This window comes from Podarcis melisellensis (genome assembly GCF_964234715.1).
Source record: "Podarcis melisellensis genome assembly, chromosome: 1".
NCBI lineage: Eukaryota > Metazoa > Chordata > Lepidosauria > Squamata > Lacertidae > Podarcis > Podarcis melisellensis.
The window spans coordinates 119,491,904-119,517,529 of NC_138528.1; the positions used below are offsets into that span (position 1 = coordinate 119,491,904).

Genomic DNA, 25,626 nt, shown 5'->3' on the forward strand with positions numbered 1-25,626 from the left:
TCAAAGGACAAACACCGACAAAAATACATTACGAATATAGTTACCATAAAATATTATGACCTATTAAAACCCTAGGTAGAAGCTGGATTATCATTCATCCATGACCCTCTTTCCCATGGGCGGCGGCCTTTTCTCTAATAGATTGTTCAGGTCGGTTAAGTGAATAGACCAGCCAAATTGAAAGATTATAAATATAAATATAACCTTGGAGGGATGGTCAGGACAGGGAGAAAGATAATAATAACCGGATGCAGATAAATTAATAATCTCAGTACTTAAAACTTGGCAGAGGTAATAAAATAATAACGATAAAACATAATAATAATAATAATAATAATAATAATAATAATAATAATAATTAGGCGAGGAATCCGGGTGACGACACATGTCATTCAGATAGCATCTCTCAGTCTCATTGCTCTCTCGATAAATTTGGCAACCTTCTCTGTTGTCGAGCTGTTCTGGTCGGCTAGGAGTGAGAACAATTTGGCTTCACAAGAGCGACCCAGGATGGCAGATAGGAGCGGCGTGATGGTCTCGTCCCTGAGATCTTTATATAGGGAGCAAGACAAGAGAACGTGTGACATAAATTCTATTGGTTGATGGATTCTACCAGAATCATAAAGATGACAATGGAATGTTGAACTAATGTTCCACAATTGTTTCTTTTCTTTTTCATATTCAGAGTTAGCATTTAAAGCCTTGCCCAAGGCCTTTCTGTGAGACAAACTCCTCTTCTGTTTATGGTGTAAGAATGTTGGATCAAGGCATATTCAGATTTGTTTTACTTAAATGCTGTTTGGTAGCTGTATTTTCAGGTAGCTGTTTCTGAAAGCGAGGCAGAAATAGTTTCTGTGGCATTCTAAGAAATGTTTTGAACAGGAGAGTGAAAGCCGTGACCTTGAATCCTAAATGTTGCAAAATGAATTCGTGGAAAATGAGGACAATGCTGTCAGGCCTATGCAGAATATTCAAGGATTTGTAATAGAAAGGCTATGGACAACCTTAAGTGGGAAATGTTGCAGGCTTCTTCTCTGCAGCTTTTGAAAATCCTTGGAAAGTTCTTCTGAAATGGTTTGATTTCTTAGCATTGTGGCTTTTCCATAATCTCTTTTTATTTTATACAGGGCCTTCCTGCTGTTGTCATTGTAAATAGTAATGCTTGTCACCCTTATGTAAAGTCTCTGCTAAGTAAATAAACTGTAGTAAGGTACAACCACGAGGCTGTCTGATGTGGAAGAAAGTCAGAAGGCAGGGAGAGAAGCTGTGCTGGCAGTATTGCACCTCAGAAGGTTAGGCTGGGGTCATTACCATGCCTTGGGCCGGTGTCTCCAGCACCGATCGTGTGGCGGGCCGGAGGGTGAGGGAGCGCGTGCCCATACGCGTGCACACACGCTATTTCTGGCGCACTTCGGGGTCAGAAGAGCACCGGAAATAGTTGGGTTCATGTGCACAGGCCTCCTCCGACCTGGATGTGCACCATAAATAACGCTTGTGCATATCCAAATAATGCTTGCGCATGTGCAAATAATGCTTGCGCATGTGCACAAGCTATTTCCGGTGCTCCTCCGACCTGGATGGGGGCAGTCGCGCAGCGCAGCACCAGTAAGAGAGGGTGGCGGGGGTCGCCACGGACCGGATAAATCACCATATTTTTCGCTCTATAAGATGCACCAGACCATAAGACGCACCTAGTTTTTGGAGGAGGAAAACAAGAAAAAAAAAATTTCGAATCTCAGAAGCCAGAACAACAAAAAGGGATTGCTGCGCAGCGAAAGCAGTGATCCTTCTTGCTGTTCTGGCTTCCGGGATAGCGGCACAGCCTGCATTCGCTCGATAAGACGCACACACATTTCCCCTTACTTTTTTAGGAGGGAAAAAGTGAGTCTTATAGAGCAAAAAATACGGTACTCCCTCGGGCCTTATCCGGCCCGCAGGCCTTAGTTTGGGGACCCCTGGGTTATGGGGAGAGAAGCATTATTCCATAACTTTTGAGAGTCTGTGTAGTATACGAAATGTGGGTGGTGCTGTGGTCTAAACCACTGAGCCTCTCTGGCTTGCCGATCGGAAGGTCAGCATATCGAATCTCCGTGACAGGGTGAGCTCCCATTGCTCTGTCCCAGGTTCTGCCAACCTAGCAGTTCAAAAGGGATGTCATCTGTTGAGAGTCAAGGGATGCCATGAATTGGGCACTCTGTGATTTATCCTCAGTCAGGGAATCATAGAATTGTGGAGTTGGAAGGGACCACTAGGGTCATCTAGTCCAACCTTCTGCAATGCAGGAATATTTTGCCCAACGTGGGGCTCAAACCCACGACCTGGAGATTAAGCCTCATGCTCTACCAACTGAGCTATCCCAGAGAGAGGGGTTCTGTGTGTACAAATGGTGTTTGTGAGCCATGCTGGACCGTTTCTGCTGCTGATTGATCTGCCCTCTCAGCTTGTGTGGTTTTCATGTCAGAAAAGGGAGACTTTGAGAAGCAAGGTCTCCGAGCCCCTACTATGGGTCAGGCAGGCATGCCCCAAAAGCATATGCATGAGGAAACACCAGGTTGCCAGGATCAGGGATTATTGTTTCTGGGAGTGTGAAAACTAGCCCTGTGAGTCCAGGGCACCAAGTGCATTGAAGATCAGATGATTAGCACTGGAGGTGCTAATTACTTTGCAGCTATGACTTGCAAATTGCTGGCAAACATCTTTTCTTATGGGCAGTACTGACTGTTGAATAAAACCTCACTGAATTTCTACACCTTTAGGAATTCGAACTTTTTTTTACATTGCCACTTTTACCTATGTGAATGCTCTATTATTATTATTTTTCATTAACTGCCATGTAAATCTACCCCCCTCTCTATATATATCCACATTATAAATACAATGGTACCTCGGGATGCAAACGGGATCCGTTCCGGAGCCCCGCTAACATCCCGAACAGAACATAAGATGCGACAGCGCGTCTTAACGTGCGCGGGGTGTGTTTCGCCACTTCTGCGCATGCGCATGACGTCATTTTGACCGGCTGCGCATGCGTGAGCAGCAAAACCCGGAAGTAACACGCTCCATTACTTCCGGGTCGCTGCGAAGCACAACCTGAAAGCGCTCGACCTGAAGCGTATTTATCCCGAGGTATGACTGTAGCTGGGATGTGGGTGGCACTGTGGGTTATTCCACAGAGCCTAGGACTTGCCAATCAGAAGGTTGGCGGTTCAAATCCCCGTGATGGGGTGAGCTCCCATTGCTTGGTCCCTGCTCCTGCCAACCTAGCAGTTCAAAAGCATGTCAAAGTGCAAGTAGATCAATAGGTACCGCTCCGGCGGGAAGGTAAAAGGCATTTCCATGCGCTTCTCTGGTTCGCCATAAGCAGCTTAGTCATGCTGGCCATATGTACGCCGGCTCCCTTGGCCAGTAAAGCAAGATGAGCACCGCAACCTCAGAGTCGGCCACAACTGGACCTAATGGTCAGGGGTCCCTTTACCTTTAGCTATGACTGTAGCTGTTACTCCAATTTACCTTGTTAAATTGAGGGACCCTTGTACAGTGGTACCTTGGGTTACATATGCTTCAGGTTACATACACTTCAGGTTACAGACTCTGCTAACCCAGAAATAGTACCTCGGATTAAGAACTTTGCTTCAGGATGAGAACAGAAATCGTGCTCCGGTGGCGCGGCAGCAGCAGGAGGCCCCCATTAGCTAAAGTGGTGCTTCAGATTAAGAACAGTTTCAGGTTAAAAACGGACCTCCAGAACGAATTAAGTACTTAACCTGAGGTACCACTGTACACAATTCATTTAATTCTACCACTTTCTTACTTATTCTATTTTAGATGTTAGTAGGGAGAGCTGAGCTGTGGGGGCTTTAAATGTCCCCCTCCTCAGTAGGTGCTGTGGAACACAGTTGTCTAGTCTGGGAAGGAGGGTTTGTAGTGAAAGAGTGGGATGAAGAAACTCTGTTGATGGCCAGAGTTGGCAGCAAAGTGCCAGGGTGAGCCACATAGCCTTGGGAGTGTTTTCCTCCCAGCCCTGCTCTTGCCCCAAGGCTCTATAGTTTGGAGTCTCTGGGGTAGGGCAGGCAAACAAACCATGGCATACAGCAGGTGAGTGTGGCTTGGCAGAAAGAGTCTCATGGCTCAAGTGGGGTGGCCTGGTGAGCCTACTTAGGTTTGTGGGCTGGAGATTCCCCATCCCTGGTAATAGGAGTGGAGAACTTGTGGCTCAATGGATGTTGTTGGACTACAACTCCCATTATCCCTGACCATTGTCCATACTGGCTGGGGTTGATGGGAGTCGGAGTCTTACAGCATTTCAAGAGCACACGGTTTCCTATAGCTGGTGTAGAGAAGAATCCTACCCCCACCCCCCAATGCAGTGGTACCTCGGGTTACATACGCTTCAGGTTACAGACTTCTAACCCAGAAATAGTGCTTCAGGTTAAGAACTTTGCTTCAGGATAAGAACAGAAATCGGGCTCCGGCGGCGCGGCAGCAGCAGGAGGCCCCATTAGCTAAAGTGCTGCTTCAGGTTAAGAACAGTTTCAGGTTAAGAACGGACCTCCGGAATGAATTAAGTACTTAACCTGAGGTACCACTGTATAAAGGAGGACAAAAAGTTAGCATTGGCACCGTAGCTCCTCCCAATGGCTGTGCATTGATGTAATGTGGATGTTCTGGTCTGTATAAACCAGGCATCTCCAACCAGATGTTTTGGCCTACAACTCCAATGATCCCTAGCTAACAGGACCAAAACATCTGGGGGTTGGGGATGCCTGGTATAAGCTGTTTCTCCTGCCTTGGAGCTCAGCAGCCAATTGCTATGCTAGATATGATGGGACTTCTAACTGGCCAACTGTACACCAATGCAGAGTCAGGATTTTGAAAGCTTTTCAGTAGCCTGTCCATTTTAAAATGCTGCTTTCAGATGCATTGTTCTTTCATCCTCTGCAGAGTTCTTTACTTGGCCAAATTTCCAAAAGGCTCTTATCTGACCTTGCAACGTCAGTAATTGCCCTTATTTCTAGTCAACTGTGTGTGAGAGGCAGGCAAGAAATGTCAGGAACTTGCAAATGGTGAGATTTCCCAGTAAATCTTGAGATAATAGGCCCAGAGGAAAATACTGGGGAAACTGACTTGCACCAGTAAATATCACAGGGAGTTGAAGTGCCTTCAGTAAATGTCCAGATATTAACTTTATGGTTGTTGTTGTTGTTGCAGTTGTTAAAAATTTCTTGCCGAGTTGATCTGGCCTGCAAGCAAAAATTAATTTAATAGCTTGGCTCTTATGAGCCGTCAGATCCTTCCTTTGCTTGGTTAAAAATAAATTAGCATTCATTATTTGGTTTGACCCAGTTATAGTGCAGCTCAGGAGATCTTAATCTGAAGATTATTAGAAGTCATTTACACTTAAATATATACACTTCAGGACAATGGAATTTCTCGTACGACATGTAACTCCGAGGACGTCTTGAAAATGTCAGGCTACCTCTTTTGTTTCATGCAAGTCCCCCCCCCCCAATCTGTTCTCTTTGCAGGGAAAGTACATGGACATTGAATTTGATTTCAAGGGTGATCCGCTTGGAGGAGTTATCAGCAATTGTAAGTACTGGCATAAATTCCTGTGAGTATTTTCATTATGCCACATGCAAGGAAGTGCAATTTCGATTGAGCATTTGACGGTGTTACCGGAAAAATCCGAGGGCTCCCTTGGACAAAAAGTAAAGACACCAACCAGAGTACATTGAAGCAAATTAGCAGCCTGTAGGCTTGGTCTTTATTGAAGAAAGACTGTCGCGACAGGGTGCTCCCCTCACTTGCAGGTGAGAGGAAAGACACATAAAAATGGTGTGCAAGGTCTTATAAAAACTTTTGGAATTCCCATCCTGTAAGTCAAGCCCACCCCCAGAAACATCATGCATACATTACAGAAAGGAGGGGTTGAGGGAGGAGTTGTGGTGGTAACCTGAGTGTCCTGTCACCTGGCTGGTTCCCTTCTCTCCCCCTCCCCATGAGTCACTTCCAGGAGACAAAGGGGAGTTGGCAGTTTCCTGCCCCCAGAGGGAAGATCTGATCATTGTCCTTTGTTTCAGTCCATGCTGAATCCACTCCCATATGCAAGTTCTTTGTGATCTTGATTGTCTTCTGTCTAGGAACATCAGGGTTGGCATAGCAACTGGGCAGGGTTCCTGTGGATGTGCTGGGATGGTGAAGGGATTATGGCTGCCCTGTATCAAACCTTCCCCATTTTGTAGTCCTTCCTTCATGGAGTAAAATAAAAGTAGAACAGTGCAAATCCGATGCATGGTCGATTTTCTATGAATTTATAACAGAAGTGTAACGTATGTAGTGTGTGAGTGTGAGTGTGTGTGAAGTTTGTACAAACTGGATGATGGGGGGGTGTTTCCTGCTACAACGGACATAATTCCTCAAATCTGTAGTTTGCAAAAAAATATATAGGGAGAACTGGCCTGTCTTATTTAAACATTCAGATCCTTTTGCCAAACTACATGTTGCATATTTAAAGCCCCACCCTCCACACCACTAGTGTAAGCAGATGGCTTGGGCAGGTGCATCTAAGTGACCCTGAATCCTTACCCTGCCTGTCATTTCTTCAAAAAGATCCTTTCCTAGATCCTTTCAGGGGAAACGTATGGAGACCTGAGGTTATGCAGCTGCCGCGCATAAAGGGTGTGTGTTTGTGAAAGATCTCTCTGTATCACAGAATGAATTGTATGTAGCACTGAGCTCAACCTATCAGATTCACATTGTCCCCAACTAAGCAAAAGCGCTGGAGAACACAACTGCTCTTTGATGCATTGTCTCTCATTAAGCTGAGCTTCCCTTCGTGGAATTTTCTTTTGACTCGACATTATGACATGGTAATTCACCCAGCCAGATAAGTTATATGCATGCTTTTTTAAAATTTTTGCTTTAGCCAGTCTTACTTGAAGAACAATAGCCTAAGCCTCCAAACGCTGCTATTTGTTTGTTCATCAAATTACAGTCCTCCTTAACCTATTGCACGCCTGCTCTTCAAAAGCCGGTCACATAGCTTCCATTCTGTGGAACTGAGAAGGAGCCAGCTTTTAATCAAACTCTTATTGTTCCTGAGTTGTTTCAGTAAAGCATGAAGTTACCAGTAACAGTTGGACTTCACCAGGGTTCACTCAGTAGCAAATCTATACATTTCTCCCTGGAAAAAGCTCTTGCTTAAAGAAAGTTCTGTCATCCTGTCTCCCGTCACGCTAGCCTCCAGGCAAATAGTTAAAACTGCACCCTTTGATCTAAAAATGTCAGTCTCGTTGGAGGTTCCTTTTCAGTGCATGAAACTTGAAATCAAAGGACTGGCAATTCCCTTGTTAATCTACTCCAGTCTAAAATAGCATCTTTGAGTGGGTGAATGGGGGTGGGGTGGTTTGCAACATTTAGTCAACTAATCATTTAGATGAATTGATTTAAAAGTTGCTCCCAGCCGAGGCAGCAGATTTTAATTTTTAATTTTGTTTTTATTTTAGAATTAACTGTTTTGGGATATCTGGCTGAGGATCAGCGTTGTATCCATGCCTGCTGTTCTTCCTTCCCCTTCTCTCTTTAGTGCAATACTTCTGGGGTACATTAAGCCACAATTTTCCTTTGAATCTGTACCATTCGTTAAGCTCTGTGGTTTGTAACTACAAACCAGGTTTGTGAACCAAGGCTTGACATTGGTTTGCAATCCAGGAGTCGAAAACAACATCCTTGTTCAGACGTAATGCAAAAACGTAGTTTAACAAACTGCACAAGTCTTGCATTTAGTAATTTCCAGCCCATTGAAACCATGGCATTGTTGGGGTGAGATTGCAAGGATTTAGGGCGCTTGCAGAATGAGCAATTGTCACGTCTTGCACCACGGGATGGCGTTGTGCTAATGGGTTTCAACTGTTCCGTTTGTTGCAGTGAATGCTGACAATTAACAAATCTGACAATTGCACAACCATATATATATAGAGAGAGAGAGAGAGCGCTTTGAAATATTTTAAATCCCTGAAGGCACAATCAAAGAGCAATTCAGCAAACATTCTGTGGTTTATCAGGTCTGGGTCTTCCAGGGCTTGGAGACCACGTGGGAACTCCCATCTATACCACTTTGAGTTCACGATGGAAGAACCGTGATATAAAAATGTAATACACACAGTTAATGTTTTCAAATTACAAATTGTTTAGTGTAGGCAAACTTGGCCCTCCAGATGTTTTGGGACTACAATTCCCTTCATCCCTGACCACTGGTCCTGTTAGCTAGGGATCATGGGAGTTGTAGTCCCAAAACATCTGGAGGGCTGAATTTGCCTATGCCTGGTTTAGTGCAATGAGAAGCCTTAGGGCAGCCTCAGGCAAGTTATCCTGGAGTCGCCCCCCCCCCCACAAGATAAGCGAGTTATTGCAGCGCTGCAAAGTTATGCTTTGTCCTTTTCAGATTCTCAGCTGAGAGAGAGAAGAGGGATAAGGGAGGTACAGAACTCTGCCACTGACTATCTGAGCAGGATCCCTGAGTTTGTGCCCTACCTTTCAGCGCCATAATGATAGACTAGGAAATAACTATGGAATGACGTACAGTAATGGCTATTTGGAAAGCTTTACATCAATATGGGTATATTTGCAACCCAAATGGCAGGGCAAGGCTATAATTAAGTACCAAATCTGTTCCTCCTCCAGAAGCACGATAATACAAACAAGGACTGTTGGTTTTTATTTGGCTAGAAAAGAAACTCCCCCACCCTCGCTTCTTTTATAATGGAGAAAATGTGTCAAGTAACTGGAATCTCCATTATTATCCACCTGGTCCCTTGATGCTGGCCTTTTAATTATGTGAATATGCGAGATACAAAAGAAGTACGTTCGGAAATGTTTCATATTGTTTTGGGAAGGAATTCTGCTTTTTAATGGTTTTAATGGTTTTTTAATGGTGTGTATCTGAAGAAGTGTGCATGCACACAAAAGCTCATACCGATAACAAACTTAGTTGGTTTCTAAGGTGCTACTGGATGGAATATTTTAATTTTGTTTTAATGGTTAGATATTATGGTATTAATTTTTGGCTCCTATTTTGTTGTTGGATTACCGTACTTCCGCTAGTCGCTTTTTGGAAATGCAGGCCTCTTGTTTTAAGTTGTTAGCGCATCGTATATGAGTTTCCGGTGCAGTTTTCTGGGCCTGTAAAGCATGGCTGTGTCCCTTTACTTCTGCCCTGCTTTTTTCCTGAAGGCTTCAAATCATTTCCTGTCCTTTGGTTCTTCCAAAAGGAATAGATGGTGGAAGCACTCTTAACCCACTAAGCGACCTGCATTGTGTCAGGAGCTGGCAGGAGCCCGAGGAGAAGGAGGATTTGCAGGCAGAAGAGGGGGAAAGAGAGGAGAAAGATCCCAGGGAAAGGACCAGTGGTTTGTGTTAAGTTGTGGGTGAACATATCAGACGACAGAGCGATTCTTCAAACAGCTCTTGTTTATTCACAGGCCAGAACAGAACTGAACTGAAGGGTTCAGCCAGCCTGCTTATGTAGAGCTCCGCTAGAATGCAACAGTTACCATTTTCTGTAACTATCCAATCACTGAACGTCACTTTCGATCCCTTATTTGCATATGTGGACCTGAGCTATCTACAGTATCCCCCTGCTGGCCCAGGGTGAGAACTTCAGTACATAACAGGGGCAAGCAGTCCTCCTCCCTCCTTCCCAGGGGCTGCTGCTGCCACCACCACCACTGCTCCTGCTTCTTGTGGGTAGGCAGAGCGAGCTCGTCCGCTCCGCTCTCTGGCACACAGGAGCACCAGGGCGGCGGGCACGGTGGAAAGATGAATTGCGCGAAAGGGCTGGCTCCGGAGAGGGGCTGCTTAAAATGGCGCTCAGCCAGCTCAGCCCAGCCCCCTTCCTCCTCTAGGCAGGGTGGGGAGAAGCCAGGAGGAGGGAGGGAGGAGGCACCACCGTGGTGTGTGTGAGGGAGGGGGGGGAATGGAATGGCGCAGGGGGGAAAATGGCACAGTCTGAACAAACAGAATCCCCACACCGATCCACGGACAGTCTGCAGGCTGGATCCTGAAGGGAAATGGGCCTGATCTGGCCCGCGGGCCTTAGTTTCCTGACCCCTGGGCTAGAATATCCTCGGGGTCCCTTTGTAGTTTAGTTTATATTTAGCTTTCAACTCTGTTGCTTGCCACACAAAACAACTAACAGGGACGCGGGGGGCGCTGTGGGTTAAACCACAGAGCCTAGGACTTGCCAATCAGAAGGTCAGCGGTTCGAATCCCCGCGACGGGGTGAGCTCTCGTTGTTCAGTCCCTGCTCCTGCCAACCTAGCAGTTCGAAAGCACGTCAAAGTGCAAGTAGATAAATAGGTACCGCTCCGGCGGGAAGGTGAACAGCGTTTCCGTGCGCTGCTCTGCTTTGCCAGAAGTGGCTTAGTCATGCTGGCTACATGACCCAGAAGCTGTACGCCGGCTCCCTCGGCCAATAAAGCGAGATGACGCCGCAACCCCAGAGTCGGTCACGACTGGACCTAATGGTCAGGGGTCCCTTTACCTTTACCTTTTAAACAACTAACTGCTTGTTTCAGTAGCTTTGTATGCACCATTCTAAAGGGTTAACAAAACTGCTAACAATGCTCTGTTTTTTCCTGCTCCCATCCAGTTCTGAATTTGCTACTGCTCTGGTGAAGAGGCGGTAATCCTTGTCTGGCCAGATTTCCTCTGTCCAAGACCCCCCACCCCCCCTTTCCCCTCAGTAGCACTTTGGGATGACACACATGTCTTGGAAGGAAGTGTGTGGCTTGTCAGGCTGCATGTTTATATTTAGCTTTCAACTCTGTTGCTTGCCACACAAAAAATGGAAAGAAAAGGGAGGGAAAGACTGGTTAGCCAGGATGGTCCCTACTGTGCAATGGAAGAAGAGGAAGTGACTAAAAATAACTGTTCCTGGACCATTTAGAATATATTATACTACTGACATTTATTTCTTGCTTCTGTTATGTAGTCATTCCTTTCCCAAATGTGAATTCAATTTGTAACGCAAATGAAAGGAGGAGAAGTTAACTGTTGTATAATAGATGAGAAAAGCATCCCAAAGGTGTTTTTTTGTGGCATGGCTTACCAATTGTACACATTTAAAAGAGGTGGTGTTTCTGTATGTAGACTAGCCAGCCTTTAACTATGGCTTGTTGTCTATCTATCATCTATCTATCTATCTATCATCTATCTATCATCTATCTATCTATCATCTATCTATCTATCTATCTATCTATCTATCTATCTATCTATCATCTATCAACTTTATTAGAACAATACATACAATACATTTTGCAAAAGCAAACCAAAACCAAAACACAACACAACACAACAAACAAAACAAAACAAAACAAAACAATAACAACAAACTAAAACACCAAAAACATCACATATTCTCTTGACTTCCATTCATCCCCTTGTGTTATCTAAACTTTATTTTCCACTTCATACATTTATATTTCTTCTTTCTAAATATTTTAAAATACTTTATTATTTGTTCCTCTATTGTCTTGCAAGATTCAGTCCAGACCGGTAAAAGCATTTAGATTTTTACAGTACTGTTTTATATACTCTCTAAAGACATTCCATTCTTTATTTAATCTCTGTTTTGAGTCGTCTCTTAATCTTCCAGTCATTCTGGCTAATTCTATATATTCTATCATCTTCACCTGACAGTCTAATTTGGTGGGTAGCACTTCTCCTTTCCATTTTTTTTGCTATTAAAATTCTAGCCGCCGTTGTCACATACGTGAAGATTCTTCTAATTTTTTTTTGGGGGGGGGGATTTCAGTAGCCATAATGCCTAATAGGAAGGCTCCTATTGATTTTTTTTGAAATGAACATTTAAAGATTATTTTTTTTAAGTTCATTATATATTGTGTCCCAGAGTTCTCTCACTGTCTTGGCTTTTTAAAAGGTTCAGAAGCTACATAAGCTTCTTAGTTTTTTTCTCCTGTCCGTGCCAAGCCAGGAGCAATCAGGTAGCATGTGCAAGCACACTGGTTTTGCATGGTCAACAGCGATAAGCCAGCAACTATGGCTTATCCTGACATGCAAACATGACCATAGTGCTGAGCACTGCTTTTTAAATCCTGTGGCCGGGCATATCACTACTGTGAGCCTATACAGAGAAAAATCCTGGGGTGAAGTTTCACCCTATGATGGCAGCTTCATCCTCTGTACCATACTGCTGTAGGGTAGGGGGAAATTTGGGGTGTAGCAGTGTCAGCATCGCCCTTGAGCCAGTGTCACCAACTGGACTCATCCACTTCAGCCCCGACTGGGCTAGGCGAGCTGGGTAGCACTTCCAGAGACCACCTTCTGCACAGGAACAGGTCAAAGTGCTGTGGACTCACAGCTTAGAGTTGTGAGCACCGGATTCACTTCCACAAGAAGACTGTCGTCGCACAGCAGAGTATAGCAGAGCATAAACGACTCGGAGAGCAGCTCTGTAGAATATCTTCTTTATTCTATCTACAACTATAATACACAACTATATACAGAGCTAAATGAGGTCTAAACCGAAATGCTGAACTGCACTGAGTGTCTGCAGCTGCTCTTAGCAGCAACCTTATCTATACACACGACCTCTCTCTAACGCTCAGTCTCTCTGTCTCTCCGACACTTTGATGTGAGGCTGGAGCGGAATAAGTAGAGAGCAGAAACCGCCCCTCCTCTCTGGAGAATCAGCAGAGAACATCAGCAGATTCTTGGATATGGGAGGGGTGAAATTTCCTCAAGCAGATGGTGGTGGATGTGTGGCAGAATGCACAAATAGTAAGATGTAGTGCTGCATAGGAAATAAATGAGTTATTCTTACATCATTGGCAGGTTGCAGTTACTGCCCCAGAGACAACAGGAAACTTAAATAACCTTCAGCATCTTATACTGCCTGCAGGGTTTCAACGTTTTCTGTTAGATGTACATTTACCATCAAGCAATTTGATATTTGACTTGAGCTAATAAACTGTTAGCCGTGCCTCCTTCTGAGGAGATGTATCTTCCCACTAGCACCAATAATTTAATAGTAATAATTTTATTAGTTGTACCCTGCCCTATCTGATTGAGTTGCCCCAACCACTCTGGGCAGCTTCCAACAAATACAAAAGCGTAATAAAACATCAAACGTTTAAAACTTCCCTATATAGGGCTGCCTTCAGATTTCTTCTAAAAAGTTTTATAGTTATTTATCTCCTTGACATCGGATGGAAGGGCGTTCCACAGGGTGGGTGCCACTACTGAGAAGGCCCTCTGCCAGGTTCCTTGTAACTTCACCTCTTGTGATCCTCCCTTCCCCCCACATCCCACGCCCAGCACTTAGCAGCCTTGTAGATAAATATACAAAATTTGCCAACATGCACATTCTTCTCACCACCTCTCTGCTTGCATTTAAATGAGCCCTGCAGGATGTATTTTGTGATAAGTCCGGCAAGTAATGGGTGAATGGCAAATGGGGAGCTTGGTGTGCTAGCCTGCTGGTGTGCAAACACACTTTATTTCCTATACAGTGGTACCTCGGGTTACATATGCTTCAGGTTACATACACTTCAGGTTACAGACTCTGCTAACCTTGAAATAGTACCTTGGGTTAAGAACTTTGCTTCAGGATGAGAACAGAAATCGTGCTCTGGCAGTGTGGCGGCAGCAGGAGGCCTCTTTAGCTAAAGTGGTGCTTCAGGTTAAGAACAGTTTCAGGTTAAGAACGGACCTCCAGATAGAATTAAGTACTTAACCCGAGGTACCACTGTATTGCTGTGCGCCTTTTGCACTTTCTTTTTGGGTGAAAACATGTCTAAAATATTTAATCTTTGTTTCTTAATGCAGAGTTGATAACCATCAGTATACAGTGGTACATTGGGTTACAGACGCTTCAGGTTACAGACGCTTCAGGTTACAGACTCCGCTAAGCCAGAAATAGTTCCTCAGGTTAAGAATTTTGCTTCAGGATGAGAACAGAAATTGTGTGGTGGCGGTCCCATTAGCTAAAGTGGTGCTTGAGGTTAAGAACAGTTTCAGGTTAAGAACGGACCTCCGGAACGAATTAAGTTCTTAACCCGAGATACCACTGTAATGAGTGTTTTGAAGATTCCTTACCAGTTTTTTTAAAGGATCTATAGGCTGTGCTGCATGCTTGGGATCTACAAAACGGGCATAACCTAAGCTCTGTTTCAAATAAGACGGGGAATGGTAGTTGCCTGTTATAGTAAATATCTGGCTTCCTGCTTATAACTACTTTCTGGAAAAAAATAATCCTGTAAGGACAAGTGCTGTGAATGTTCCTCTATGGAAATTCTTAATTGCTTTAACTTCCCTCCTAAAGACAATCCGAGAGAGACTGGTACTTCTAACAGAATCAGCTGAACGTTTTCAGGAAACTGTTTATATAAATCTCTCTAGGGGCATGTAAGTAATTGCAGCCAGGCCTTGTGTGCAGTGTTTTCACCAGCTGAACTCTCCCTTCGAACAAGTACACTTACGCTGGTTTTAGAACGATTTGCACATGAGGTCCGTAAGTGTTTGACAAAAGCAAGGAGATACCGCGGAATTCCTTTGGTGTGTAGTCATTCTGAAACGGGAGAGAAAATACTTATGGCGAACAGTAGATTGAGCGGCTGAAAAGCTAGTAAATTCCTAGATGCAGAACAGCTTGCCTATGTCTGTTGCATCTTTTTACAGATGTCTACTTTGCAACAGTCACCTCTGTATGCAGATGTCTTCTCATGCTGTGGTCTCTAGCATGGATTGCATATGTGAAGGAGAATATCTCTGATTATAATTTTTTTACCCTTGCACTTTTGTTTCTAACAGTATTTTCTAGAATGGAGTAAAGCAGAAAGAGCCATGGCATTTAGCCTCTCCTAAATGGAATGTGACCCAAAATGACAGATATGAAGTTGGCACTTTACTGTACGGTATAAAGGCTGTGGGGGCGCTATGGGGACGCTGTGGGGTTAAACCACAGAGCCTTGGGCTTGCTGATCAGAAGGTCAGCGGTTCGAATCCCCACGACGGGCTGAGCTCCCGTTGTTCGGTCCCTGCTCCTGCCAACCTAGCAGTTCAAAAGCACGTCAAAGTGCAAGTAGATAAATAGGTACCACTCCAGAAGGAAGGTAAACAGTGTTTCTGTGCACTGCTCTGGTTCACCAGAAGCGGCTTAGTCATGCTGGCCACATGACCCGGAAGTTGTCTGCGGACAAACGCCAGCTCCCTTGGCCAGTAAAACGAGATGGGCGCCACAACCCCAGAGTCGTCTGTGACTGAACTTAATGGTCAGGGGTCCCTTTACCTTTACCTATAAAGGCTATGGGTTGTCGTCAACTAAGCTTTACTTTGAGTAGACCCACTGAAATGAACAAACTAAGTTAGGGACATTCATTTTCCTGGATTTATTCTGAGTAAAACTTTGTTGCATACCAGCCAGATGGGTGGGGTATAATTATTATTATTATTATTATTATTATTATTATTATTATTAGCACCTAGATCAAAGTGGAAAAATGAAAACAGAAACATAGGCTTATGGAATCCAATCACTGCTGCATTTAGCACGTTGCCCTTCCATCAGCTGTGTCCATTTCCAGATACTTTTGGTGAAATTGCAGTATTATAAAGAGCACCAACAGGTCTTATCATTCCTGCCCAGTGTTTTGCAGTATAATCTTTCAGGCATGTCAGGGCATGTGGATATGTGTTCCGAGTTGTTCTAATACCTATTGAAGTTAATCGTACATAAATCTGTACAGAATTGGAGTGCAAAGGGGACTAGCAGACATCTAAATCTTAGAGCACAAGAGTAAACTGAAATAAAACCCAGTTCTTGGGTTCTTTGTCCTTGGTACGCTTTTATTATACATAATACTCTGTTGGTCCCGGTTACCCATGGTGCACTGGTGTTTGTCTATAGTATATGTGTGAATACCATAACTACTTGGATGAAGACAACCCCATGAATTCTCCCCATTCCCTCCCTGGCTTCCACCTTGTGGAACACCCTCCCTTCAGTGAAGGAAATAAGCAGCTATCCTATCCTTAAAACACATCTGAAGGCAGCCCTGTTCAGGGAAGTTTTTAATATTTAATGCTGTACTGTTTTTAACACTTGATTCGGAACCACCCAGAGTGGCTGGGGAAACTCAGCCAGATGGGCGGGGTATAAATAATTTGTTGTTGTTGTTGTTGTTGTTGTTGTTGTTGTTGTTGTTGTTGTTATTTATTATTTAGTGATGTGATCATTTGAATGGCAAGACACCTTCAAGTGACCCGATCCATGTGTTGGTGGTTTTCTCTGTTACACTGCAGCCACATCAAGTGACGATTACAAAAAATTTGTTGCATGTGTGTGAGTAAACGGGAACTTTGTCACATGACAAAGTATGTGATTATATGTAAAAAAAAAGTATGTGGCTATATGTAAAAGGAGCCTACTTTGGTAAATGATCCGAGACAAAATGAACAGTGTATTTGGTACACTTTTCAGAGAGAGAGCACAGACTTCTCAGCTCAGGTACTATCCTGGCTTTCCACCCCAGACACAGAACTTGACACATAATCATGACTGGAGGTTTTAAAAGTTTTATGAATGAAGTCAGTGCAACATCCCAACTTTGGGTCTACAGGTTATAAGCTATTAAACCACAACAGAGTGCTATGATACATGAAGAGGCTTAACAAAGACGTTGACCTAACACTTGACATGCACCTTGTGTGCTCCTTTTGAATAGCAGGCACAGCTATTGCGCAATGGATACCCTCAGTCTCTGGACTCAGCAAGCAAACAAGTACTCCTGTGTAGAGAATGGGTGTGTGGGGCTTGTTGCTTTAGTTCATGATTACCTGGTTTGAAATATGAATTTGTCCAGTTCTTAAAACTTGGCTTGTTGAAAGAAAGGGCTGCTAAATGTTCGGGTTTTCCTGGCAACATCCGGGAATCGCCATGAAAAATGGCGTCTGGGCAGATTTTTGACAAATCAGCAGAATGTCCGGTGAAACCCAGGCGTATGGCAAGTTGGGTTAATTTTTTTAATCTTAAAAAATCAAAGAAAGGGCCCCAAACCAATTTTGGTTTTGGGAGGGGAAAAAAAGCTCAGAAAGAAAGAAAGGGAGGAAGGAAGGAAGGAAGGAAGGAAGGAAGGAAGGAAGGAAGGAAGGAAGGAAGAAGCTCAACAGCTCTGTCCCGATTTTCACTTTTGGGAATATGGCAGCCCTTTGAAAGATAATCACTTGACTTTACTGGGTGTGTAAATCATGCATTGTTGTTAATTATGGTCGTATTGATTGCAAAGATCACATAGTTCATTGTTGTTGCTTCAACTATCATGGTCACATCAAACCTATTGTTGGCATCTGTCTGTCTCGAGAGACAATGATAGTGAACCTCCAGTGGTGAGGTCAAACCAGTGGAGAATCACCACACCTTCTGTAGTTGCAGAGACTGGTAACTTACAATGGCTGCCTCCCGCATGACCTCTTCAGGACACAAGTGTGTATGGAGGTCCTGGGCTCCCCAGACGACAGGACCCTCCTCCCAGCCTCACTGATGTGGTTCAAAGGAAAGCAGAGCAAGACGTTTGGTACCAGCTTGGCTGCAGGAGTTTCCTCAAGGGCACCATCCAACTGTCTTAGGACCTCTACTCTGGGTTTACTCCTTAGCCGTTTCTTCTCCCAAAGATAACCCCTAAGGAAACAAAGGATTAGGATCAGAGTTTTCCATGTCAAACCAAAGATCACGTAAATGTTGCACACTATACTCTTCAATGGTTTTCCCAGTAGTGGTTTTTTCCCCAGTAGTGGCTATGGTTTTCCCAGTAGTGATGTATGGAAGTGAGAGCTGGACCATAAAGAAGGCTGATCGCCGAAGAATGGATGCTTTTGAATTCTGGTGCTGGAGGAGACTCTTGAGAGTCCCATGGACTGCAAGAAGATCAAACCTCTCCATTCTGAAGGAAATCAGCCCTGAGTGCTCACTGGAAGGGCAGATCCTGAAGCTGAGGCTCCAATACTTTGGCCACCTCATGAGAAGAGAAGACTCCCTGGAAAAGACCCTGATGTTGGGAAAGATGGAGGGCACAAGGAGAAGGGGACGACAGGGGACGAGATGGTTGGACAGTGTTCTCGAAGCTACCAGCATGAGTTTGACCAAACTGCAGGAGGCAGTGGAAGATAGGAGTGCCTGGCGTGCTCTGGTCCACGGGGTCACAAAGAGTCGGACACGACTAAACGACTAAACAACAACAACATACTCTTCAATAACAAATTGCATTCTCCAAATATTAGTGCTTGACTTCATTAGCACATTCTTGGGTTTAAAGGGGGAGAATGATACCCTTGCTTCGAGCTCCAGAGATACGTTCATTTATACAGATTTCTTTATTGAAGCATAAACTGCCTTTCTAAATGTTCTACCCAGTTCTGCGACGCAGAACAACAGTGCTTTCATTCTGAGCATCCTTTGTGGAAAGGCCCCTGTATATTTACTTTTCTAATAGCAGCAGGTGACATGAAGACAAAACGCTGCTGGTAATGTGCTGAAATATTAATAGGCCTTATTGTATGGCTTCTTGTTCTGAATGTTAATGTAGCGTAAAACACAGCAGTAGCCCGATGGGGATAAGTTGCATTTGGCATGCAAATATACCCTTTGAGGGTAAAGGCTTATAGCAAATCTGCATTTGAGAGACAAGGTGAAGGAGTGAACGATAGATATGTTTGCTTGCGTTTGACTGGGTGTCACTGCAAGAGTGGGGCTTTTATTGCCCCTATTCATTCTACCCAGACATAAGCTTGAAGAGTTTCCAAAGTAATCTAGCTTAAGTCCTTGGTTTGACGCAGGCTGTATTCAAACTATACTTTAGCAGATTAATTTGTGTAATGGAAGAAGGCCAGAGGTATGCCTTGGAGAGATTTTTCACCCATTTGTTTGAATATGGATGGAAAATGTGTATGTATTGCTAGATTATCCAGCCACACTTTATTGTATTTCATATTTAAGAGATGGCAGCAGGTAGGGCATGCTCTGCAGCGATGGTTTCAGAGTGTCCCAACATACCGTACTTTTCGGTGTATAAGACGAGGCTTTGTTATTAAAAAATAATGTAAAAAATTGGGAGTAGTCTTATACTATTTAATGTTGTATTGTTTTTAACACTTGATTGGGAGCCACCCAGAGTGGCTGGGGGAAACTCAGCCAGAAGGGTGGGGTATAAATAATAAATTATTATTACAGTGGTACCTTGCAAGACGAAATTAATTCGTTCTGCAAGTTTTTTCGTCTTGCGAATTTTTCGTCTTGCGAAGCACGGATTCCCATAGGAATGCATTGAAAAAGAAAAAGGAAACAAACTTGCAAGACGTTTTCGTCTTGCGAAGCAAGCCCATAGGGAAATTCGTCTTGCGAAGCAACTCAAAAAACGAAAAACTCTTTCGTCTTGCGAGTTTTTCGTCTTACGAGGCATTCGTCTTGCGAGGTACCACTGTATATTATTATTATACACAGATAGTGCATGGGGGGGACGACCTAGGATTGGTTGGTGCCACGAGCCAGAGATTGTCAGTGGCTATTGGGCGTGTTATTGGTTGCTGTGGCAAGGGCTGGTGTTGATTGGCTGGCACTGTGGCAATTGGGCGGGCGATTGGCGGCTTCCGCTGGCGAGGGGACAGACGGTAGGTGGCAATTCCCCCTTTAAAAAGCTCAACAACTATGGGCAATCCTCCCCCCATTTTCTTAATGTGGAGTCCTCAATGATAGGGAGTGTCTTATACATGGGGGCGTCTTATACATGGACAAATACAGTAAGTGACTGTTTACTTGTTAGTCAATCCGCCCCCCGAAATGTGAACTCGAAGCAAGTTGCAGAGACAAGCATTAACACAAAGCAGAAAAATCAGAATAAAAACAACCTAAAATGCTCATTGATTATATGTATGAGCGCAGATCTGACTCAACCCCACAGTGTGCCACACTTCTCTTACATAAAAAATAAATAATGGGAATGTGTTTGTACAGTTCTCTGATACAGGTGTGATAGTGGCAAAAGAGAGGCGGACTAGAGGAGTGGAAAAATAATTTCTGTGGCATCTTGCTTTTTTAGATCTGTTGGAAAAGTCTCGTGTTGTTAAACAACCAAGAGGTGAAAGGAATTTCCACATTTTTTATCAGATATTGTCTGGAGGATCGGAAGATTTGCTCAGTGAGTACAACTCTGGTGGTATTTTAAATGTCTAATAGAATTGCACATGAAGTTGCATAAGTTAACCGAAGTCTCCATAATTGATTTCCGTGGTTTGTGTGCCTTTCAGTGCACACACATGTTAAGCAGCTTCAATTCTCACTGCTATTAAGAGTAATAGTGGGTCAGGGAATTTAGCTGTTAACAAGGCCTGTTTTCATTTCGTAGAAAAACTTAAGCTGGAGAGGGACTTCAGTCGATACAACTACCTTAGCCTGGACTCTGCAAAAGTGAATGGAGTAGATGACGCTGCAAATTTCAGAACGGTTCGGGTAAGAATTGGTGCAGATTCCGTATTAGTTCAAACTTGACTTCATTTTATAATTTTGCTAAATTGTTGAGTCAGCCAAGATGATCAGCAGCATAAAAACATGAAATCTGATGGTGTGATCCATCAAAAGATATTTGGGATATTAAAAGTTGCTTATGGTAGCAGAAGTAACTTTTAATATCCCAAATATCTTTTGATGGATCACACCATCAGATTTCACTTCTGCTACCATAAGCAAGCTTCTGTGGCCTGAGGCTGTGAAGTGGTTTATAAATTTGTATATAATAATAATAAATAAAATTATTTATTACAAATAATAATAAAATTTGTATCTCATAATAATACATGAGTGTTACTTTTTTTTTTTTTTACAAAACTTGTTACAATAAAGGCTACATTTGGATTCCACATTATCGAGACATGAAACTATGGTTTACTTAGCTTTTATTAGCTTAAATAAGCCGGTTTCATAAACCAGGGTTCGAAGCTGACTTTTTTTTTACACTAGGCATAGTTAAGATTAACCACAGTTTGCTGAGTTCAGATGACACAGCAAGCTATGGTTAGTTAAAAGTTTCTGAACTCATTCTGCTCCTTTCCCCTTCTCTGGTGTGACATGAGGCCATTCCTCTCAGGATAAGCAATGGCTTTTTGTGACTTCCAAATGAGTGTTTGCTTTGTTTCTGTGGCCTGCCTGTTCAGTGTATTTGGAAGTGGCAGAAAGACACAGTTTAATGCTACTTTGGTATCTGTAAGGCTGAAGGGCATTTTAAGCATATTTTAAATAAACTAATAATAGTTGGTTGTGAGGATAAAATGAAATGGAGAGGTGGGTGGGGAAGAGGACCACTGTGCAGGGATGTCTTACCCATAGGTGCTAGGGGTGTGGGGCACCCCAGCGCCGGGCTCTCAGGGGCACCAAGCCAAGAGTCCGGGGCCCGAGAGTTGAGTCCGGGGAAGAGCTCGTCCATTGGTTGGAGCGCCGCCGTGGGCTCTTCTGCTGTGGGCAGCTCTGCGCCGCAAGTTTGGGGACGACTGAGCCAGCGAGACACTGAGGCGGGCGGCCAGTTCCGCCCTCCTGTGTGCCTGGGACTGGGCAACCGGGGGGGAGGGGCCAACAGGCGGATCTTTGCACCCCGGCACCTCATATGCTTAAGACAGCCCTGCCACCGTGTACCAGCTTGTGCTCTTTGGAGAAAGGACAGGCAGGATAAATCAATGCGACGAATAAAACTTGATTTCCCTATTCTAGAATGCCATGCAGATCGTGGGGTTTATGGACCATGAAACGCAGTCAGTTTTTGAAGTTGTCGCGGCCGTCTTAAAACTGGGAAACATCGAATTCAAACCTGAATCTCGAGTGAATGGTTTGGATGAAAGTAAAATCAAGGATAAAAATGGTAATTCAAATAATATATTCTGATCCAATCAAATCTACCCACACTTTGATAACTGGTTTAACACCCACCCACCCCCTGATTTCTGAATGTACTTGCTGCCTAGGGAGGTAGGAATGATTTTAAATTGAGATTATTTGCTTCCATAGAGCTCAAAGAAATATGTGAGTTGACAGGCATTGATCAGTCAGTGCTGGAGAGAGCTTTCAGCTTCCGCACCGTTGAAGCCAAGCAGGAGAAAGTCTCTACAACCTTAAATGTGTCTCAGGTAATATTGAATTACTACTGTGAATATGTTTTTTTCTTTCTGGTAGAAAACATAGGGGAATTTTCCTTTGTCACAATGAATAAAATGTGACCTGAAAAGAGGAACTTCTGTGGCCCCTCTTGAAGGATCTGTATTTTCCTATTATTTCATTATGGAAATATGGATAACTACTGTGGGTGCCAGTTCCTACCTCAAAGTGGGCTCTTGTATCTTTAACTAGGATCACAGGCTATCAGTTGCTTTCCAGAATTGATTATTGTAGTTGAATTTTATGAGTTTCTGCAATTTCTTAAGGCACCCCTTTAGTCAGCCGTGTTGGAGTCACTTTTGTACCACACAATCTCACACTGGAGGGGAGTACATGGGAGTCACATGACCACATGGTCAAGATAAACTTTGCATATGTATTTTTATGCTTTATTGGTTTTTAAAACTGTGTAACATAAGTGATCAACAGAAAATAAAAACAAAAACAAACATTCATTCCATAGTTGGTGCTTGATGTATGAAACAATTTGTATTTGGATTCAACATGACCTCTGGTCCCCCCCATTCTGGTTCTTAGATTACATTCTTTAACTGCACACTAAACTTTGTCTTCTCTAAAAAAGGTAAAGGGACCCCTGACCATTAGGTCCAGTCGTGACCGACTCTGGGGTTACGGCGCTCATCTCGCTTTATTGGCCGAGGGAGCCGGCGTACAGCTTCCGGGTCATGTGGCCAGCATGACCAAGCCGCTTCTGGCGAACCAAAGCAGCGCATGGAAACGCACTTCGGCAATTTAGCTCCAGGGACCACACATTCACTCTATAAGACACACAGACATTTCCCCTTAGTTTTTAAGAGGAAAAAAGTGCGTCTTATGGAGCAAAAAATACGGTACATTTTTGCTGATAAGGTACGTACTGCACGGGAAATGGACTTTAGCTCGAAGGTACAGGATGCAGCTTCCTTCCTAAAGCTAAGCCGATCAAGGACTAGTCGCTACCTGTATAGGAAACAGCCTGAGAATCCTATGCCTTTCCTACAGAAGCAGAGTGGGAGATTGATGTAATAACGATTTAATGACAACGTCAAAACAATTTATTAGAAAATTCCCGTGCGTATCAAAACTTCTGCAAAGCATGCCGGTTTGTTTATATTCATAATTCGACAGGCAACACCTGTGTGTGTGGATTTTCTCCTCTTTATGCTGTGCCACAGCCAGAAAGAGTCCTGGGCCAACCCCAAATGTTTCTAATATTCATGTGTCTTTTTTTCTTCTTTCTTTAATTAGGCATACTATGCACGGGATGCATTGGCAAAGAATCTTTACAGTAGACTGTTTTCCTGGCTTGTGACCAGAATCAATGAGAGCATTAAGGTAGTGTTCTTTGAAATCCTGTATACTTAGAACAAATAAGCCAGACAAGTTAAACTAGATGCTCATCAGTTTGTGGCATAATAATGCAAAGTGTTTAGCAGGAAAACAATAGATGTACTCATATAATTGACCCCTGCTTTTCCTCTGTGTCATAATGATGGTTTTCATAGAAAAAATTAATTCCTTGCTGAATTTTAATAAACATCTGAAAATAACTTTTCTTTTCTTAAGGCACAAATGAAAGTAAGAAAGAAAGTCATGGGCGTTTTGGACATCTACGGCTTTGAAATTTTTGAGGTACTTTGCTTTGACTGTAATCTTATTGCTTTGTAGCAAGATGTAGTGAATTATTCATTCATTCTGTTTTGAACCAGCCTTCTCAACAAAGTTTCTCAAGCCAGCTACAATAAAATGACTACCAAGAAGCAGGTACAACCAGTGCAAAAAAGTGAAAAAATAGGTAACAATAGCAAAACATTAAAACTAACCCTGAAATATCAAGAGATAAGAACTCTAAAAGAACAACCAGATAAAATATGGTTCAGTATTTTTTTTAAAAGCCTACAGCTCCATCAGCAATCGGCATGGAAAGTTGTGAGGAAATAAAACTGATTTTTCTTCATGTAAACTTCATAAGGGTAGATGTCAAGTGTACAGACCAAAACCCTGGCCTCCACTCACATATCATACACACAGAAAAAGACTCACTGTTTTTAGGTTTTGCTTCAGCTTCCTAAGAGTTTCTGACAAAAAGGTGGCATATAAATGTTTAAATTTAAAATTTTAAGGAAGTAGTAATAACTCATATTGTAGAGGGCTAAAATGCTAATTTTGCCCAGGTCCCTCCTCTTGTAGATCATGCACAATGAGAAATCAGATTGGACAAGCAATGCCCAAAGTTTATAGCGATTTAGCAATGTGTGTACACTTAATCTCAAAATTCTGAATTCTGGCGATTTGTTCCTGTGCCCTTTGAATGGCATTTTTTTTTTAGTGTTAAGGTTATACCTAGATGGAAAGCAAAACAAACTGTGCATTTCAGATCAAGGAGAGATGTCAGGTTAATTTGTGTCTGCCCAAGGCTATTATGCCAGGAATATAATACGTATACTGCAGCTTCTTATATTCAGGCTTATCTGTGACTTTTCCATCCAAAATGTTTTTCATAACTCGATTTCCCCCCCTTTTCAGCCAGAAGGGAAGAGGCGTAAAAATAGTCCCTACAACCCATATTGCCTTTTTTAAACTGGCTTAGCAATGCAGGGAGGTAGAGTAGACGGAAATATGAGACAGCGAAATACAAGATTCTTCTGCTGAGCTGACATCTAACATTAATATGCTGAAATTCAGCAAGGACAAATGTGAATTTTAATATATGAGGAGAGAATAATATGCTGCTCATGGATAAAATAAATTATAAGAGGGTGGGAGTGTAGTTTCAGGCATCAATCCTGTTTCCATTAAAGTCAATGGCAAAGGCTTTAAATGAATCATCCTTAAAATTCTTAACTTACTGTGGAGGAGTCTAGGCAGCCACTGCCTTAAAAAATCAATATGATATGAAAAATCAAATTGAAAAGTGACGCAAGAGAATTGTGGCACCTTAAATTAAGGGCCAAGGTAAACAGGATGTTAATTACATCTTTTCATATAGCATGCAGGATTCTATTTTATTGCACATGGTATCTCAGGTGAGTTGGTGATGCACAGCTGTTATGATGTGTGTCTTTCTGTTCCCTTGCTGTCATCCTAAGGGCAAATCCATCATCTGAAGCAGATGTTTGTTTTTGGAAGAAGCCTCCCTTTGCTACAGTTGCAACCCCGTCCCGTCCCGTCCCTGTCCTTCCAGACTGTTGCACTCCTGATTATTGTCAGCCAACCAGCCAGCTCATTCTATTGCCTTTTAAAAACAAAACAAAACAAAACAATCCTTCTCTTCAGAACTTTGTTTTTCACATACTGGCTATATTATATTATATTATATTATATTATATTATATTATATTATAATCACCCTTATATTAAAAAAGCTGGATTTTAGGGGTTACCGTATTTTTCGCCCTATAGGATGCACTTTTTCCC

General features: G+C 43.1%; 1 protein-coding gene across 5 annotated transcripts in view; it reads left to right on the forward strand.

Annotated features, from left to right (window-relative positions):
- MYO1B (myosin IB) overlaps positions 1–25,626 on the forward strand; it is a 160,258-nt gene that overhangs the window by 93,077 nt on the left and 41,555 nt on the right. For all 5 annotated transcript variants that reach the window (XM_081908161.1, XM_081908159.1, XM_081908162.1 and 2 more), the window contains 7 exons: positions 5,526–5,589; positions 20,109–20,207; positions 20,415–20,518; positions 21,770–21,917; positions 22,064–22,182; positions 23,459–23,545; positions 23,777–23,842. In XM_081908161.1, coding sequence (XP_081764287.1) covers positions 5,526–5,589; positions 20,109–20,207; positions 20,415–20,518; positions 21,770–21,917; positions 22,064–22,182; positions 23,459–23,545; positions 23,777–23,842 — 687 coding nt within the window. The remainder of the gene's footprint in view (positions 1–5,525; positions 5,590–20,108; positions 20,208–20,414; positions 20,519–21,769; positions 21,918–22,063; positions 22,183–23,458; positions 23,546–23,776; positions 23,843–25,626) is intronic.